Consider the following 17,195-nt stretch of genomic DNA (forward strand, 5'->3'; position numbering starts at 1 on the left):
GAAATTCCAAAGATCTGCGTTAATAGTTTTGCATGTTTTCTATGTCAAATTAGCAGCAATGATGCATTGAGTTCAGTGCATATCCTGTGGTGTATTCCACCAAAAAAAATTTCTGTGATTTCATCAACCACAGATCCTGAACCAAGGCAAAGCAGAATCAAAATCCAAAGTGTAGGAGTAAGCAGAAACTAACAGAAGATAATTGAGACTTTTCGAGGAAAACACCGACAATGCCTATGAGTGGTGCGAAATAATCGGAAACTTGAGCTAACTCGATATAAGGTTAATCAATACTGGTATTAGCGAACAATCATGTCAGATGACACGATGAAAGTTGTAAAATTGCCCGAGGCCGGCGTAGATAGATTATACATGTCTGGTATGGATAGCAAATACAAGGTGTCTGCGGGGAGGCTAGTGTCATCGGCTGATAACCATGAAAGGCTAATCAGGGTTTTACAAGAAAGTGACTTGATCTTTCCGTACATTGCGTGTCCAACTTTCTAAACTGCAAATAAGTCACATCAGAAACAGAGGGGTATGGTTATTTTCGGGATGCCTGGAGTGGTCAAAAATCAGCGTTGAGGCCTTTTCTTATTGTGGGTCACCCTTTTATCTCTCTTTACAGCAACTGAAGTCAAACAGAACCAATAAATGGCTGAGGTCCATTCTTGCTACGGTTGCTGTGTCTTTTTGTTATTTCTCTGGAAATTTCTTTGCCTGGGTCACAAATACAAATGTATAAGAACTACAAACACAATGCACAGAAAATGAGAAAAAAAATTCGACTGGACAGTCTTAATTAACCATACACGCACTAACATCACTTGTAAACATGACAAATACTTGAAAACCACACGTCATTCATGAAGAGAAGTTTTCAATATCACACTAAACTATCATTTTCTTCAGTTAGAAAACGCATGCAAATGATTAGTCAATAAAAGTACTAGAATTACCCGATCGGTAAAAACTAAATTCCAGAAGACATCAAAAACCAAACTAAAACACAGACACACTCTGTAAAGAATGAACGCCCCGAGGCAGCAGGACCATCCATCATGCACGTACATGATGTAGAATTTCATTCCGCCTACTCCGGCACTGAGTGACGAGCTAAAATTCCTCTACAACTGCTCTGGGCAACAGATTGGAGCAATTCACTGCATTCTGGCAAAACATGCAACTACTGTTGTTTGAAGACATCATTTACCATGACGTGGACTTTTTTTTCGTTAACTAGACCTATGCATGTTGAAATTCTTGGGTGAAATTCCTGGCACACCTGACCAAGGTTGACTCAGACTATCTCAATCCTTGCTAAAACTGGGCAACAGGCAACAGATATGCTAGTCTGTAGCCATCCCCACTGATACCCATGCCCTACGAACCTAGTAGTCTACGACTATGACCAATACACGTCTTTGCTCTCACAGCCAATGGATCAACCAAAAGACTATGAAAACCCTAGTATTAGTACATAAACTATAATAAACATGCCAAATGCACATGCTGGACACTACCTATTTCAAACAGATGATCACATCACAAGACTTCCAAGAGAAAAAACAACCATGCAGCAGGTGATTCCATGCATGGACACACTTCAGAGACACTCGCCCTGTGCACAGAGGTGATTTAATCAAGGGCAACAGATAATCAGCATTTTGAATAAGTCATCAATGTGCACTTCACATTTGGCCAGGGCTGCCGGCCGACAGCCAATACAGCAAAATTTCAAAATGTCTCTAAAGTGACGTTCCAACATCATGAAATCCACCAATAACAGAGGCGAAACTGTACTATCACGGACGAGACTTGCAACTCAGGAAGTCAAGCCTTCCCACCATGCTCTTGGGCGTTTCTGCCTTAAACAGACTGAGAAATATAATTAATATTTAGTTTTGGAAATGTGACTTATCTGGGCCTGGCTGATGAGTAATTCACTGTTTCGAAAAAGGTGCATTTGAAGGTTAGGTTGTCAGGCCTCTTATAAAATGTGTCCTGTAATTTAATGCAGACCAATCTGATTTCTCATTTTAAAAGCAGAGGAAGCATATAATCAAGAGATGTACCAAATTTAAGGAAAGATTTTAAGTCCATACTTCCCTAAGTTTTGTGCATAAGCTGTGTGGTGTGGATGAATAGAGTGCAGAAGAGATGCATGTGCAGTGAAGCATTTGAAAAAGATTTATAATCAAGGGGCGTGTAAATTTCTTTCGGGGATAGGGCAGGTCAAGGAGGGAGGTACTTGGGATGATAGTGTTCATTATTACTTGACATGTGGACTGTCGGAGTGGCGGGGTCTTCTTGTGTTAGATTCCCAGTCAGACCCCTTCTCAACATGATCAACAAAGTGATTCTATCTGACAGACATGATTTCCTCCGGGGGCTCACTACATTCCTAATTGTTCAGTATACTTACAAGCTACAGTAAATCACCTCTTGGTGTCTGGCATTCTCACAAATATCATGTGGACAATTGCAGGGCGAGTGAAAGAGAATCATTCAACAAAGACTATGGTGTGGTGGTCTACAAGACATGAACATAAGAAAGCCATAGCAGAAGCTGAGAAATATTGCTCGAAGGCAAGCTCCATTCGCTTGACACCATGCAAATGTTCATTCAGAGTAACATTTCAAATGCTTTCTATGAACTTACACATAGAGTTTAGAATATCGTACAGCTTTATGGACAGCCCTATGGGGGAGAGATGGGTCAAAGTTAAGGCTGATGTATTTGGAGGACGGCATCGTGAAACAGATTCCTGTCTTAAAAGTTCATGTTTCATTCGCATTTGAAAAAACTTTTGGATGGCCTTCTATAAAGCAATAACAACTGAGAGCCAGATGATGTCAATTATGATGGTGTTATATGTGTCATGTTGTATGTGCAATTGTCTGTTGTAGCAAATCTAACCTATCATTTAGGTTATTTTACAGGAAATGTTGTGTTGCAAAAGGTGATTGAGATGTCTTTGCAAACATATTTCCAAATACCTGGTGATCAGAAATGTGTTATCAGTGATTTCATATACTCTCTTTCTTGAGGTCCATGATCTGCTTAACCCTTTTCTTTCATGACTCATTTTGACGGATTGTGAAATTTCTTTCGGTTCTTCATTCAAAAATCTTTCTTAAGGCGAGTCGCTGAGCTCATCTTGTTCAACGAGATTACACTAATCAATTGGTGAAATTCGCTTTAGACCACAGACTTGTCAAAAGAGAGTTTTTTCCGTTGCATGGTGGGAAAGTAACAAAGCAGTAATATCTACCTAGGATAGTGCTCATATTCATTATAAGATGGCGCCTCGTCGTAACCAGGCGGCACCTCATAATCGTATGAACGATTCAACCTTTGATCGCTATCCAAAGGAGGCGCTGGCGAGGGCGCCTGGTCGCCCGCTGATGGATAGTTGACGTAATCCTGGTTGTAGGATCCCGGTGAGCCTGTGCGGTAGATTTGACGCGATGTTGTCGTCTTTGTGACAGTTGTGACCTGAATCGGTAAATGAGCATCATTAGAATCTAGAATGATTTATTTATTTATTCTTGAAATTGTTGTGGATGCCCATACATTCTGAGCAAATAAGATGGCAGAATATTCATCGATCATCCAACACTTTCATATAATATCTTCGTATGGCGGAGGTACATGTACATATCATTGATGAACTTTTCATTCCAAATAGTGTTTGTTCTGAAACTTTGAAGACTCGTAACCATGGACACACAACAACTTACGGTTTTTGTCTGCCTAGATCTTATATCACTAGACTGGTTGGAGGCTACGGAAAGTCTAGACGAATGAGGAGATTCACTTCCTGCCGACATTTGTCGCGTGTATCCCGGGCCGTTTGACGAGGTATTTCTATATGACGAGATTGAGCGGTAACCCTCACCGCCAGGGGGCGGTCTTGCTGCGGTGTTCATGCTGGGGCTTTCTGGTGTATTGTTCACTGAATCTTCACGAAATGAGTAGCTTCCATATCCGTAACTCCCATCACTGAAAAAACGAGACGAAAATGATATTGTTAACCTTAAAGGCCACTGCATTGAATCCTCGCCAATGATAGAAACGCTAAAATGGCATGAGCGTGGTTACCAGGACGTGTTGTCCTTGATGTTGAGTCCTCGCGGCGACATGGTGCGCAGACGGTGGATCCAGAAGGACTCTCTGGAGAGTCTGGTGGCCTTGGCTTGGGTGCCATCTGGAGGGATGTGCATGAATTCAAGAACCGAGACAGTGATATCTTCCAGGCCTTGGTGGTCTGGGAGCTTTTCACTACGTTCTCAAATTGAATCCTCGCCAATGTTCACATTTGCAATTTATAGAATCGATTTTAGGAATGCATGTGGATGCCACTATTTCTGTCACATGCGGGGTTGTATTGCTACAAAAAAGCTGCCTCAACCAGAGGAGAGGTTGGAATGGGCGGTCACAATACCTGATCACCACAGCTTCTGACCTTTGTGAGTGACTTTCAGACAAGTGTGACCAAAACGCAGGTTCTGCATGATTACTTCATGGTCCAATCATAACAGCAGTTGATTAATAGCTGATAATGCTCTCCCATTGGCGACCTTCTCCACCCAGCAAGTTTGAAATCCCCAAAGGATTTCCAAAGTTTACTGTCGCAGATCCTTGTCATCCAAGATGATGTGCATGTCGTGAAATCTACTTACCCCATATTCATAACCCCTCTCTCATGTAGAACTCTCCTAAAAGTAGAAAGAATGAGAAATTCATGAGAATCGGGAAAAACATGCGCATGAGATTTGAGAAGAAGTAATCAAATTCAATCCCGAGGTTGACGTGTAAACAATATCCACTAATGGACCTAGCCTTCGAAGGGTTGAAGTGGGTGCTCAGAGCATCTTTGTACACCTGAACTTGGCACATCCATGCAGTACAAACAGGCGAAGACATTTTCCCCAGATATTGACCTGCTCGGAATAACTACAGGGACTAATAACTGACATAATCAATAGGCGATCGGACGAATTAATATCGAGAATTACAAGATTCTATTGATATTTACTCCGACTGATTGGGAAGGACATGGGTCTGTGATTGGCTGCAGCAATGTCAGCATGCTAGAAACCGCATCGATCAGGTGGAGATCCAGGATTCATACAATAAAGTAGAGTTCGATTTCAAAGATATGTTCAAAATTCCACAGCCATGCATATTCAAAGACATTTTTCGAAATAGAAGAGGGCGCGGGGATGCTGAGGAACACGTGATACACATGATACACGTAGGTCACCTCGAACTACTGGCTCACAGAAAATGTTACAGCAGTCTGTGAAACGGTGTAGACCAGCAGGCAGTGGCGTTGCAGCGATTTGTGACACGCATTAGATTAACGCAATTACGTTTCCACAGCAACGAGATATCATTACGTTAATGTTGAGAGAAAACAGAATTTGCTAAAATAGCCTCATGGTGTTTACTGCCATTTCAATTAATTAATAAAAATATGGTCACATTATGCCATTCTCACCTCGTGCAGAGCTAAGGGATTATCTCCAATGTGCAGAAATTCGATGTTACGAATATCAACAAAATATCAAAAGAGTCCTTATCGCAGCATTTTGCCACAAAAAACAGGGTAATACGAAATGGTATTGCTGATTCTGCATCACTGGGCATGGAGAGTGCGGGAAGATGTTGCAAAAAGCAGGGTCACCAACGGGAGAAAGTGGTAGGAGGAGGGAATGACAGACATCGCCTGCCAATTACGCTACTAACACACCCACAACATGACGACTACATTTATGATGACTTGATACACATGCAACTGGTACGCATCAATACTCACAGAAACGAACTGACCTCGATGTCTACATCCAGTAGCTACTTGCACACTGAGTACAAACGGATCTGAAACTTGCTTTTGCCACTTAATCGTATCTTGAACACATATCTATTACATTGCAAATATCGGACTTCAATAGGCGCAAAAATCCGCCCGGAGCGGTGACAAAGTAAAACTCGCATTTCAAATCAATAAAATTGCATATTTGTAAACAAAACATCGTCTGCTTGACATAACTATACACACCCAATACCATTTATAAGCCAGGAGTTCAACTTTTTACCGCATAACTGTACGATCGCATTGCCGATGTATTAAGTCCTGCCTCGGGCGCACACTGAGAATAGTGTTAGAAAAATCTTTACGGATCTTTCCAGCCTGTGTTGGCATGGTAACAACACCAAGCACAGGTTTGAAGCTGTGGAAGTCTATTTCTGATGACTAGGCATAATGATTATTCAGGCAATGTACATTATCATAATATTGCCCTAAAATGTATCAACGCATCCATTCTTGTGGAATCAAGTTCAAGACGTGGATGCTACTGATCAAGTCCATGTAGGAGAAGTGAACCCTTTCACTGCCTGCCCCTGGTAGCACCGTGCATGAAATATGCTACAGAATGATTTCAATTCCCTAGGGTCTTCATCCGACAACTCAGGCTTCTTCTTATGTTAATTACCACTCACACCACACTAAACCCAATTAGGAACCAATCAAGTGTGAGCTGAGGAAAGGTGAGTCAACGTAATTATTGATTATGAATTAAGGAAAAGTATTCAATGCTGATCAAAACAAAGTTGTATGTATGTTCTTGAGCCTTTATTTTCGCAACCAGGATTCAAATCCTGGAGTACAATTGTGCAAAAGGAACCAATGTTTTTTAGTCGGAAACAGCCATACCATGAAAAGATGAAATCTGAAACTTTTAAGCAATGAAGGCTTTAACTTGGAAAAAACCGTAATAGAACAGAGTATTTTACATCCTAACTCCTCACATAAATACTATGTAGTGTACTGCTGGTGGCTGTTTTGATCATCCAGCACTTCGACCAAGAGCGCGGTCCCTGGAGATCTAGAAAACTTGCTACGTGACAAATGACAATACAGAACATGAGAAAATATCACTTGTACATCGTATGATATGACATCCAAATAATCATACATTCCCATGCGAGGGACAGATAAACATTGCCTAATCTGCTGAAGGTCTTGCTGGGGACTGTTTTTCCAGCTAGGGTGACGAGTGGTATCATATGAACAGTCCTCGATGTCAAAATGTACCATTTAATACCTCCCCAATGATTACAGCTCAACAGTGCATGAGAGTCGCGAGATTTTTGCCTTTTTTTCCCCCAGAACAGCAGCCATCATGAATAGTTTCCATTTTGCAAACGGAGGGGGAAACTGGAGTGAGTCAGCTGGAACTCTCTTCCGTTTTCCACTGGGGGTGATGGCTCTATTCAGTAGAAGACCCAGTATACAAATGCACGTCACAAACATTTCCGAGACTGCACTTGGCCAAACGACAGGGTGCTCACTGAAGAAGCAGATATAGTATATTACCTAGCCAAAGGGTCGAAATAATAACGGTAATAAGTGAATGCCACCGACACAACGGAACCAACTAATCACGGAAGCAGCCCGTGGCTATGGAGCAAATAAGGAGCATCTCAGTTTGATGTCGATTGCGCTCGGTTCTTTGGAAATGCTCCCGGGCTTATTGTAAGGTCATGAGATTGGTGTAAGCAAGACCTTGTTTGCTAATCAATGTCATGTTCAGGGGAAATGCAACATGGGCAACTCTGTTCAAAGACTGAGGCTGTTTTGCAAGTTTCACAGCAAAATAACTCATCCCAAAATGCAATCCACCTTTAATAAGAAAGATTTAAGGCAGTGGTGGAGTCTAGTGGAGTTTAGTGAAACCATACCACAACAATTGGAGAAACCAAGATGTGAGCTGCTGTCTGCAAGAATGGCAGCACAATTTCCCAACTTGTTGCCATCATATATCACTCAATTTAACCTAAAGTTACCATTAGGAATTTAAGTCGAGATCGATCCTATTCGACAGAATCTGCCTCTCCTGGGTAACGTCAGAGGAATTGTGCATTCGTATCTTTTAATCCTTTTTAATTTGTTAAACATGAAATAAACATGAGCAACGAAGCATCAATTCCTCTGGGAGGTTTTAACTTTCACAAATGAACTCAAATTGTTGAGTTCGGTGCTCAAGTGTCTCAAGTGAAAGATTGGATTTTGTTGCAATCTAATTTGAAGGATAGCAGTGTTCTTCACCTTCATCCAAGAGCAGTATGAACATAGCAATACCTGAAAGTACTGTATAATTCGAGGAAAGCTGGACCCTGACCAAACGCACCTCTTCCCTAGCCATATTTGCCTAACCGTATTATTCTCAAACCCCGACATCCATTACTCCAGTATGTCTCTTTCTTATTGATTCGATCGATGCCTGCATTGCTTATCATCCACGAGTTCCCAAATCAAATCGTCTTGTACCATTAGACTGACAACATGAAAATCGCTTTTTCTTATTGCGTCCTGGTTTGGTCTGTGAATGGAATCGTGATTTTACGGATGGATGATTGGTTAATACTGTTTTTCTTGGTATGGTATTGACAATCATGCTGAGAAAATTGGAAATACTGCTGATCTAATAGATTTTTGGGCCTCATATTACCACAGCTTGTCACATACATGGAGGCCAAGGCCTTCCTATGCATTTGCTCATGTCAGCAGGTTTTGGCCCGAGTTGAAAACCTCAAGTTTACCGCCAGATTAGTCTCCATTTTCAATGTTCTAATCACAGCCAATTCCTATGTCAAATCCCAGATCGTGTTTAACAAATGTATCATGGGAATGACAGGAGCCCTTAGGAAGGACGACTTGATTTGATTTGGCAAATTGAAATTGTGTTGAACGAATTCACTTGCAGGGCATTTACTAAATTGAATTCATCCAGGGATACATGTTCGCTCAATGTGACTTGGTTGGGATTTCTAGAAAATGCACTCAGTTTTCATTTCATTTTTCAACTTGGCGCCTTATAATTCTCTCAAACTAGCTCATTATTTCTCAGTATGATCAGACAAGATATGTATGAATCGTATTAGTCAATCATTTGCTGCAACAGCATGATTATTGGAGCCACGAGAGAACCAGAATGATCATTTGGCGCCAATTGCAAGCGTGGCATCCTTAAGTTGGTCCACTGGGACCGATGCTACTCGCTATAAACTGTGAGATAAGATATCAGAATAATGAACTGATTTACTCGCCCTTCCCAAATAAAATATTCTAGCACATTTGTCGCTGGTGGAAACAGCCAAGCTGTAATTTTAAATTCGCATTCAACAGTTTCAACTGCTCATAGAATTATCCCTATACTCGGTCTCAACTGTCAATTAGACCTAATCCTATCACAAAGAGATTGACGCTAGTCTGACAGATCCCATCCAAAAAGAACACACTACAAATTGCTCGAGATGGCATTTGAAGGTTTCTGAGCAATTTTATTTTTTTTCAAAAAATAGCCGGCTTGTCTTGGATTGGAAGATCCTATTGATATCGTATGGAATGTCACACTTGTTTTAAAGATGGGAGTATCAGCAATTACAGCATGCCGAAATCAATAGTATTCCCATGGACATGCTGGGGGGAATCTAGCTTTCAATTTTAAAGCTGTTTTCAATTGAGTTGGAACACACAATGATACAAGTAGTCATCACATTTAGTTACATGGTTTATGAGAGTTAGTACAGCGAGAAAAAAAACATGATTAAGAAATTGGATGCACATTTTTTGCTAAATGAAATGAGCAATCCAGTATAAATCATACAAATTTATGCATATTGTTACGATATGCAAACATGCCCAATCGGTCACCCATGTCCATGTGTGTGCACAGGCATGGCCGTAAATTCCATCGTGCTTGTTTTTGTCTAATCGGGCGCTGAGTGATGAATTAATATCTCCAGCATAGAATTGATTAGAATGCGTCACAGGTTTGGAATGGCGACATAGTAAATTGATGGACACCGAGTGTTGGGTATAGGTTAGTGGATTTCGAGTCATGCACTGGTCGTGCATTCACCAGATCGATGAGGTAATCAGGTAGTCTTGTGCAGGTGGACAATTCGACATAATACAATGCTACCACGGTAATAATAAAGTTTTGATTGGATTTCTTCCAAAGTTATACCCCAGCTTAAGATGTGGGATTATAAAAGTAAGAAATAAGAGATGGGATTGCAGAAATTACACCATTTTTTAAAAGATTATCCCTAGACACAACATTTCATCCTATCCGAAACCTGCACCAACTATATGAACAGAATCTATAGATGACTTATACGGCCTGTATGTGTCACTATAGCCCCCATGCACATCCTAACACTTGATACAATTTCGCCTGCTGACCCACTATACATAAGACCCAAAGTCATTTTGTAACCAGCATACTGGGTTTAGTGAAAGCAGCACAATCTTGCCTTCCTGGGAAGAATAGCGATCTATAGACTCCCTTTAAGGCAGGTATGTTTGATATGTCGACAATGTACACAGCATGCTATCCTTTCCTTCCTTTCACAAGCTAAAAGATCAAAGGAGCCTTTTTTCAAAACCTCTCAGAGTATGTCAATATATGGAGGTCTACCATTAGAGTCACACACATAGATAATGCAATTGAGCGCAAGAGAGTACTATGTAGAGAACACTCTGGTTTCTTTGAAATAGTTTGTTTTTCACAAAAAGGCAACAGGGTACAGGAATGGAAACAGAATATTGTTAACCGCAAGGCTGCGAACCCCACCAGCTTGGAAATTTCTTATGCAAGTTCATCATCAGCATGAGGCTGAAAATTTCATGGATTGATTAAGTTCATATTGTGTTCCGATTTGTTAGGCATTGATCTGAAAACTTAAATAGCTAGATTATTATTGATGACAACGGACACCTCATCATTACAAACATGAGAATGTCGAAATGCTCAGTATGGTAATTTATCAAAAGCTCATAATCAATTTGCACCACCCGTTGATAGCAAAATAATTCACCATGCAAGGACCATGAACAAAGGTCCTCACAATACTGTTCACATTATCACAGTTATAATATGTTCTATTTCATATTTTTCAATTTACATAGCACTTTTATAATCTATGTTTTTCAAAGTGTTATTTTTTACTTAGTTATAGAGTGCAGCGACACATTACATTGCTGAAGGATCCCATGAGTGCTTTATGTTAGGTGTGAATGTACAAGGCCTGGGGACCATCTCCTCAACGATTGTGTGGGGATGTCACCTACGATTCCAAACGTGAATACGAATACAGTGGAACCTCCCTTAGCAGACACCTCTCTATTAGGGACAACCTCTCTATTAAGGACACTAGTTTTAGTCCCAAATTGGTACTTTCCATTCAATTTGACCTCTCTAATCAGAACACCTCTCTATTAAGGACAGCATTTGTCAGTCCCGTGGGTGTACTTAATAGAGAGGTTCTACTGTTTTTCTGTTTACAACTTTAAAGTACCATCTCGCAACTACAATGTAAGATATCATGCTCAAAGTATAAGGACAACACTGACATGCATACAATACAACAATGATACCAACCATTCCGATTGACACTCTTTCTGATACGACGACTTCAACACCTTGGTTTCGGGTACTTTCCACCCATCTATCAACACGTTAGAATCCATCGTAGATTTCTGCATATCTTCAACCTCGACCCCAGAATCTGATTTCAACGTTATAAAAGAATCGCTACTCGCCATAGCATCACCACTGTTATGACTCGCTGTCGATGTACGTCGAGAATTCAAAGAACTTGCCAAAATAGTTCCTTTGATGTCGACAGTTTGTATCCTTTCCCTTAATTTTTCCAACTCGCCCTTGATTTTATCCCCCTGGTCGAGTATCCTTCCAACAAGATTCGCATCCCAACTATCCGTCAATAACTTTGTCTCCTCATTTATATCATCACTATCAGCAGGTGATAAAACATCCTCTCCTTTCCTGCATTGCTCATTTGAACCCTTCATAAGTTTTGACCCCTCATCTTTCGAACCTTTCCGACTCCCCGGCCCGACAGGTTTAAACTTTTCCCCCGTCACACTATCAATCCCAGCATTCTTCAAAATATTGTTAATTTTCTCGTCCATTTTTCCAAAGTCTAATTTCTCTCCGTTATAAACCGGCATCCTGCTAATATCACCCATTAACTTCAAATTCAAAGTACCGTCATTTTTCACCGGACTTTGCCCATTTTGTATATCACCTTTTCCATTTTCAACTATGACCTTGACCTTGTGTTTTTCACCCAACCCTGGGCTTTTCTCCTCATCATTGATGCATCCACCGTTATCAATGCCACATTTTACAGTTGTCTTCAAGTTAAGCTGTACTCCCTTTTTGTCCATGAGGCCTTTGGCGTCGTCCCTGCCCCCATCGAGCATGATCTCGATAGGAATGTCAGATTCCTCCGTCATTTTGTTCACCCTGACCAATATCGGGTAGAACCTGGCTACGGTAGTTACCAGAAGTCAAAAGCCCCCAAGATGCCAAGTGGTTTCCATGGTGGTTTCCATAAAGCAAAGTCTGGTTACCATAAATGTTCCAAAAGTGACATTTTTGATTCTCAAAACTAGAACATGTTGAAAGCACTATTTAAACTGAGTAATAGTAGTCCACATTAATTTAATACATTGTAGAGTTCTCAGTGTCCACAATCCAAGATGGAAATTCAATTCTGTAAATCTGTGATAAACTCAGGATCCTATAGGTCCTTCTGATCATCAGCCACTGATGATAGATGTTTTCTGTCTCACTGGGTAGAATATTTGTCAATGATTAGGATTGGCCAGTCATGATATCCTTTATATCCAAAGATAGAATGCCCGGAGAGACGAGACAAGATGGAAACCTTCAACATCATCAACATCATCAATCACAAGCAGCCAAAAAAGTGAACAAAATGGTCCAAATGTGCAGTTGAGCCGATAACTACCACAGTTATATCAAGAAATGATGTTTGCATCTACGAAACTGATCTAAATGCACTACTGAACATCCCTGAGAGATCGTCTTTTGCAGGAAGTCATCGAAGACAAAGATGCCAATACAGTGTATCAAGATCACGAAGATGCCAATATATAGCAGCGTATCAAGATTGATGAAATCATGGCTCTGGTTAAGACAGATTATGTTCCATGCTCAAAACATCCAATCAGTTGCCAACCGCAAGTCAAAAGTTCAACCAATCACATGAAAAATTAGACCTGGCTCTACTAGATGACATTTTGCTCTGAGCTGTTTTTGCTGGAATGACATTTAAACTCCCTTTGAGGGACAGGCCATGGAGATGTGTTTGAAATGTATGTGATTGCATGTGACAATGCAGGTATAAGCCTATGGTCAAAACTGTACCAGAAACTTTTACGAATTCTGGTGATAACTGAGAGCTGGCAAACCTGATAGAAAGGTATACATAAGTTCAAATAGTTGATAGAACAAAACAACGGATTCTGAAATATTCCAAAATTGACACAAGAAATCTCCAACAAACGTAATGTGATAACACAAATGCTAGCACTCAAATGATCGATGCTGAAATATTTCCGGTGCTAAGTAACTGTATGATTAATGTTGCATGGGGCAACTACTCCCAATCGCTGGAAGATTCTAATCCTGGTCGACAAGGAATTATGGGGAATTACTCTGTCAATTTCTTGCTGCTTCAGACGAGATATGTGTATTTCACAATCACGTATCCAAATGTTGTATTTGTGTGTGTAATCAACTTGAGAGCATGACTAAGAGAAAATCCTCCCGTGAGATGATTATTATGGATCTAACATTCAAGTCTGGTGACAAATCTGCAGCACAAGACCTTGAAAGAACATTTTGCCTCCCCCTTCAGAATAACAAGCCCAAAGAGAGACACCGAATGTACTTCTTTCTTCAATATCTCCACACCTATCATTTCACCGGCATGGAATTTCAATTAAGTTACCCGAAAGAAGTGTATATCCATTGCTTTCCCTCAAGTCAATGAATGGATTGTAAAGCAAGGAAACATCACTTTTGCACCAAACTAAAAGGATTCTATATCATGTCTATCAGCATGATTGAAAGCAGAGGTCTTCAAGTGAAGTGCCTCCCTGCAGCAGCGTTGGCGGTACTGACATCAGAGCACTGCTTCCGAGATAGCTTTGTACAACGAACACACTGGAATACTCCCCAGCTGGCATCATCTAAACAAGCTTCAGGCTGGTTCTTTATCTCTTCCACGAAAACTTAATTAACACGTATGTCTAGATAAAGCACCTCAGAATCAGATACAGCAGAGAAATGTCATGGAATAGTTTCCAAAAATTGCTTCAAAACTATCCGAAGTTGACAGATTTCGAGAGACTCAATTAGCATTAGCATCAAACATGACTACATGATGCACATTTCCAACGAAAAAAGAGATGCACTTTCAAACAAGAGTATTGCAAGCTACCAAAACTTTATGCTACACATATTGAAACATGCTAATCCTCTCATAGCCATCCACTGAATATAGCCTCGAGAGAAGAGCTTGCGTTCAAAGCTTTTCTGAGTAGCGCCTATTGATCAATGCCACGAAGTTGACCAAGTTTGAAAAAATTCCAAGCATGCAGCCGACAAGTCAGAAAGTTTCATAGCCAATGAGTTACAAAACTTATGAAGTATCCACTGCATGAAATAATAAACATTAAAATAGTCACTGACATGACGGGATCCGATCACACGATGTTGTCACATCAGGGTACAACTGCAACATGTTTCGTGCAAGTTCACTGCCCATGGAGAAATCGGCATTGCTTGCCTCATTGGTTATTTTGGATGAGTCAGTTTCATCACAGACCCATACATCACAGTGTAGATGTGATTAAAAAAGGTAGAGTTCCAGCTTTCTCAAATATTCCCACGTTGTTGCAAAAACGTTTCATTCATGAATGGAAATGATACTCATTAACGGAATAAAGCCTGATTTCATCAAAATAACTGCTGATGTAGATTACGAGGACTCCACAGGTGGCGCCATATGTCATTATCATGACGTGATCGTAAAATTACTAAATCGTTCAAGATCCCATGAAGATAGCACATAACGAGAGCATATCACTCTGCTCATTATAATGATACAAATAAGATTTGCAGAGTCTGAATACAGCTCAGTCCATCAGTAACATTGCCTACAACATGCAACATAAGACATTCCACTTCAAAAAGTTATATGTAGCCTGTATCATACACATCCTGAATGTGATTCAAGGATCCAAGCTTAGAATTTTCTGCATGGAGAAGCATCTGAAATACACTGAAGTTGCCATTGCGTGACACACATTTTACTTATGACCGTCACTGTAAGTCTAACCCAGGAAACAAATAATATTGTGATGATTAATTAATGCGGTCGGAAGTGAAGACGTGTGGATTGGACGTTGTGGTAGAGAAAATATTACCTCATTGTGAACGTGATATTGTAATGGCTTCATGTCTGTCTTGGTTCGATGAGAGTAATATTGTATGATCAATGACATAAGCCAATGTCAACAATTTCACTAGTTAACACAAGGGCTCATTTGTCAGTCTTGGTTTGATGAACATAATATCATGTGATCAATTATCAGCCAATGCTGGCACTGCTTGTTTCAAAATGAACTCAGCTCAGAACACCAACACGATAGAGTCATGGACACGTACACATAGTCTTTGACGTAATCTATCACCAACTCTATCTCCCCTTCCCTGTGATTGTTACAGCACGTCCTAATAAATTACAATGGAATTAGTAAATCCATCATTCGGGTCAATATTACATTAAATAATTCACTGACATGAGCGTTTTGGTGAGTCAGGCTAATCTGCACTCATTGGAGAGGCTTTAAAAATTACATACAATACTTCAGTTCGTTGCAGCGTAGCGGTTAAAAACAGAGCTTCATGTCGATAAAAGGCTGAATTTATATGGTCTACATGAATTTGGGGAGTTCAATATCCAACAAAGGTAACATCACAATCCTAGAGAAGTCTTAGAATGCAAAAAATCCACACCAGAAACCTTCAAGCAAATCTCTAAACAAACTCCTATAACCATCTCTGATAGAAATCCAGAATCTTTCTTCAAACTTGCATCACAAAAAAATCGAGAAGGAAACTTCAAGTGAACTCCAATATCCTGAAGATGGCCAGAGGAACAGCAGGATAAAACCAACAAATGCAAGTTCCAACTATAACAGATGTGTCTATAGCCTTCCAGATACAGAACCAACCAAGAAGCTATATCTCCAGGGCAATTGAACTTTACGATCGCAGAAGTGATATTGTCACAAGAACCAATCTGATGATGAAGAAGTCAGAAATTTATAAGCAAAGATGTGCAACTGTAATTGGAGATTTAAGCAAATAGGTCTCCACCAGTTTCTCCTGCACAAGGTACCTGAGACTGAACCCCATGTATCCAGGATGTACAAGAAAAAAACTGACAAATCTCTCACCACTATGACTATTTTGTGATCTGCAGTTTGAAAGATATCCACAAATCTTTCTGCAAAATCTGTTTATCGTGAAGAAATCTGGAACGAATAGTGCTACAAGTGGAAAAGAATGAATGCTAGTTTCCACAGCTGCGTATTGCCCTCAAGATGCATAATCAAAAGTGCAGAAGCTATATTTCTTGTGCAACTGAACTTTGCGATTGCAGGACTGATATTGTCAGAAGAACGCAATTGATGATGGGGTCTGAAATTTACAAGCAAAGATTGTGAAACCGTAACTGGGGACGCGCTGATGTCTTAACCAGTTCCAAATGCAGCACTCTTGGGATGGTCATCTATATAACTCGATGTCGTAGGCGGGAAATATATTGCGGATAAATTCTACTGAGAATAACGTAAAAAGTTGAAATCAATGAAAAATGAACTATCTAGTTAAATCATATGAGGTTATCTTGGGTGATTAATCTCGCCTGAACAACGCTAATATGAGGGAAACAAATGGCTATGTTATCTTCACTAATTTTTGTAGACTGTTGGTGAATGTGGCTGCGCAAATTCATAGCAATGAGTGCATGTGGATCGATGTCATAACCTGTGCATGCACACAGAGCTGACAACTTTAAGCAACCATTTCAGCTCATCTATTAGATAACTTCCAAGGGCCATGGAGACTGTAATAGCAACTTACTATTGACGTTAGAGCCCAATTATCACAGTGACAAATAGCCCGAGAAACTTTCATTACGAAACGATACCTAATGAAAGCCATCTCTGTGATCTTTGCAATCTTAGTCGCGATTGATTCTATGTTAAACATAG

The 17,195-nt window shown here is 40.2% G+C and overlaps 1 protein-coding gene across 11 annotated transcripts in view; it reads right to left on the minus strand.

Annotated features, from left to right (window-relative positions):
- Window positions 1-17,195, minus strand: part of LOC135493051 (catenin delta-2-like) — a 56,041-nt gene that overhangs the window by 11,131 nt on the left and 27,715 nt on the right. For 6 of the 11 annotated variants that reach the window (XM_064779902.1, XM_064779901.1, XM_064779900.1 and 3 more), the window contains 4 exons: window positions 4,687-4,722; window positions 3,745-4,006; window positions 3,276-3,499; window positions 2,663-2,701 (listed from right to left, as the gene is read on the minus strand). In XM_064779902.1, coding sequence (XP_064635972.1) covers window positions 2,663-2,701; window positions 3,276-3,499; window positions 3,745-4,006; window positions 4,687-4,722 — 561 coding nt within the window. Of the gene's footprint in view, window positions 1-2,662; window positions 2,702-3,275; window positions 3,500-3,744; window positions 4,007-4,686; window positions 4,723-11,460; window positions 12,431-17,195 lie in introns of those variants that run through there. The other 5 variants (XM_064779899.1, XM_064779898.1, XM_064779896.1 and 2 more) reach the window with 3 other exon arrangements.

The sequence above is a fragment of the Lineus longissimus genome, chromosome 8 (assembly GCF_910592395.1).
Source record: "Lineus longissimus chromosome 8, tnLinLong1.2, whole genome shotgun sequence".
NCBI classification, from domain to species: domain Eukaryota; kingdom Metazoa; phylum Nemertea; class Pilidiophora; order Heteronemertea; family Lineidae; genus Lineus; species Lineus longissimus.